Here is a 575-nt window from a genome sequence, read left to right on the forward strand (position 1 = left end):
TCAAGGGGCCAAAGAGCTGCATGTGGCTCGTGAGCCGCGGTTTGCCGACCACGGCCCTAGACCCACTGTCCCGGGGAGCCCGCCACTCTCGTGTCACTTGATTCTTCCACACCCGGGGAGCAGTCTTGCTGTCCCATCCTGCAGATGGGGAAGTGGAGGCCCTGGGGGCGGCGGGCTGTGGTCAGGGCCCCCTGCTGCCGGGGTGTGAACCGCGGTACCTGACAGCCACGAAGAGGAGCAGGGCCCCGGAGACGCTGTAGAAGGGGATGTAGGACCAGAAGAAGCGGCAGTAGAAGCTGGCGGCCCAGAGCAGGTCCTGCAGGGGGCGGAGGACAGAGGTCGAGAAGCAGCCGGCAGGGGGCCGAGGTCACAGCCCTGGACGGGTCATGCCCCTCTCGGCCAGGTGGAGGGAGGGTGCCCTGCCCACTGAGCACGGGAGTGAGGGTGCCATGGAGGGGCTGAGGCGGGGAACCCCTGCCTGGGAGACAAACGCGGGTGGAGTTAACCCGGCGGATCCCCACCCCCAGGGAGGACCCCCCCCATTCCACGCCATGCCCTCGGCGCACACTGGCCGG

At 68.7% G+C, this 575-nt stretch overlaps 1 protein-coding gene across 1 annotated transcript in view; it reads right to left on the minus strand.

Annotated features, from left to right (window-relative positions):
• The window catches only part of FADS3 (fatty acid desaturase 3), a 7,676-nt gene that overhangs the window by 2,621 nt on the left and 4,480 nt on the right, over nucleotides 1-575 (minus strand). The window contains exon 6 of the mRNA XM_014544546.1: nucleotides 219-367. Coding sequence (XP_014400032.1) covers nucleotides 219-367 — 149 coding nt within the window. The remainder of the gene's footprint in view (nucleotides 1-218; nucleotides 368-575) is intronic.

Source organism: Myotis brandtii, unplaced genomic scaffold (assembly GCF_000412655.1).
Source record: "Myotis brandtii unplaced genomic scaffold, ASM41265v1 scaffold369, whole genome shotgun sequence".
Taxonomy (NCBI): Eukaryota; Metazoa; Chordata; class Mammalia; order Chiroptera; family Vespertilionidae; genus Myotis; species Myotis brandtii.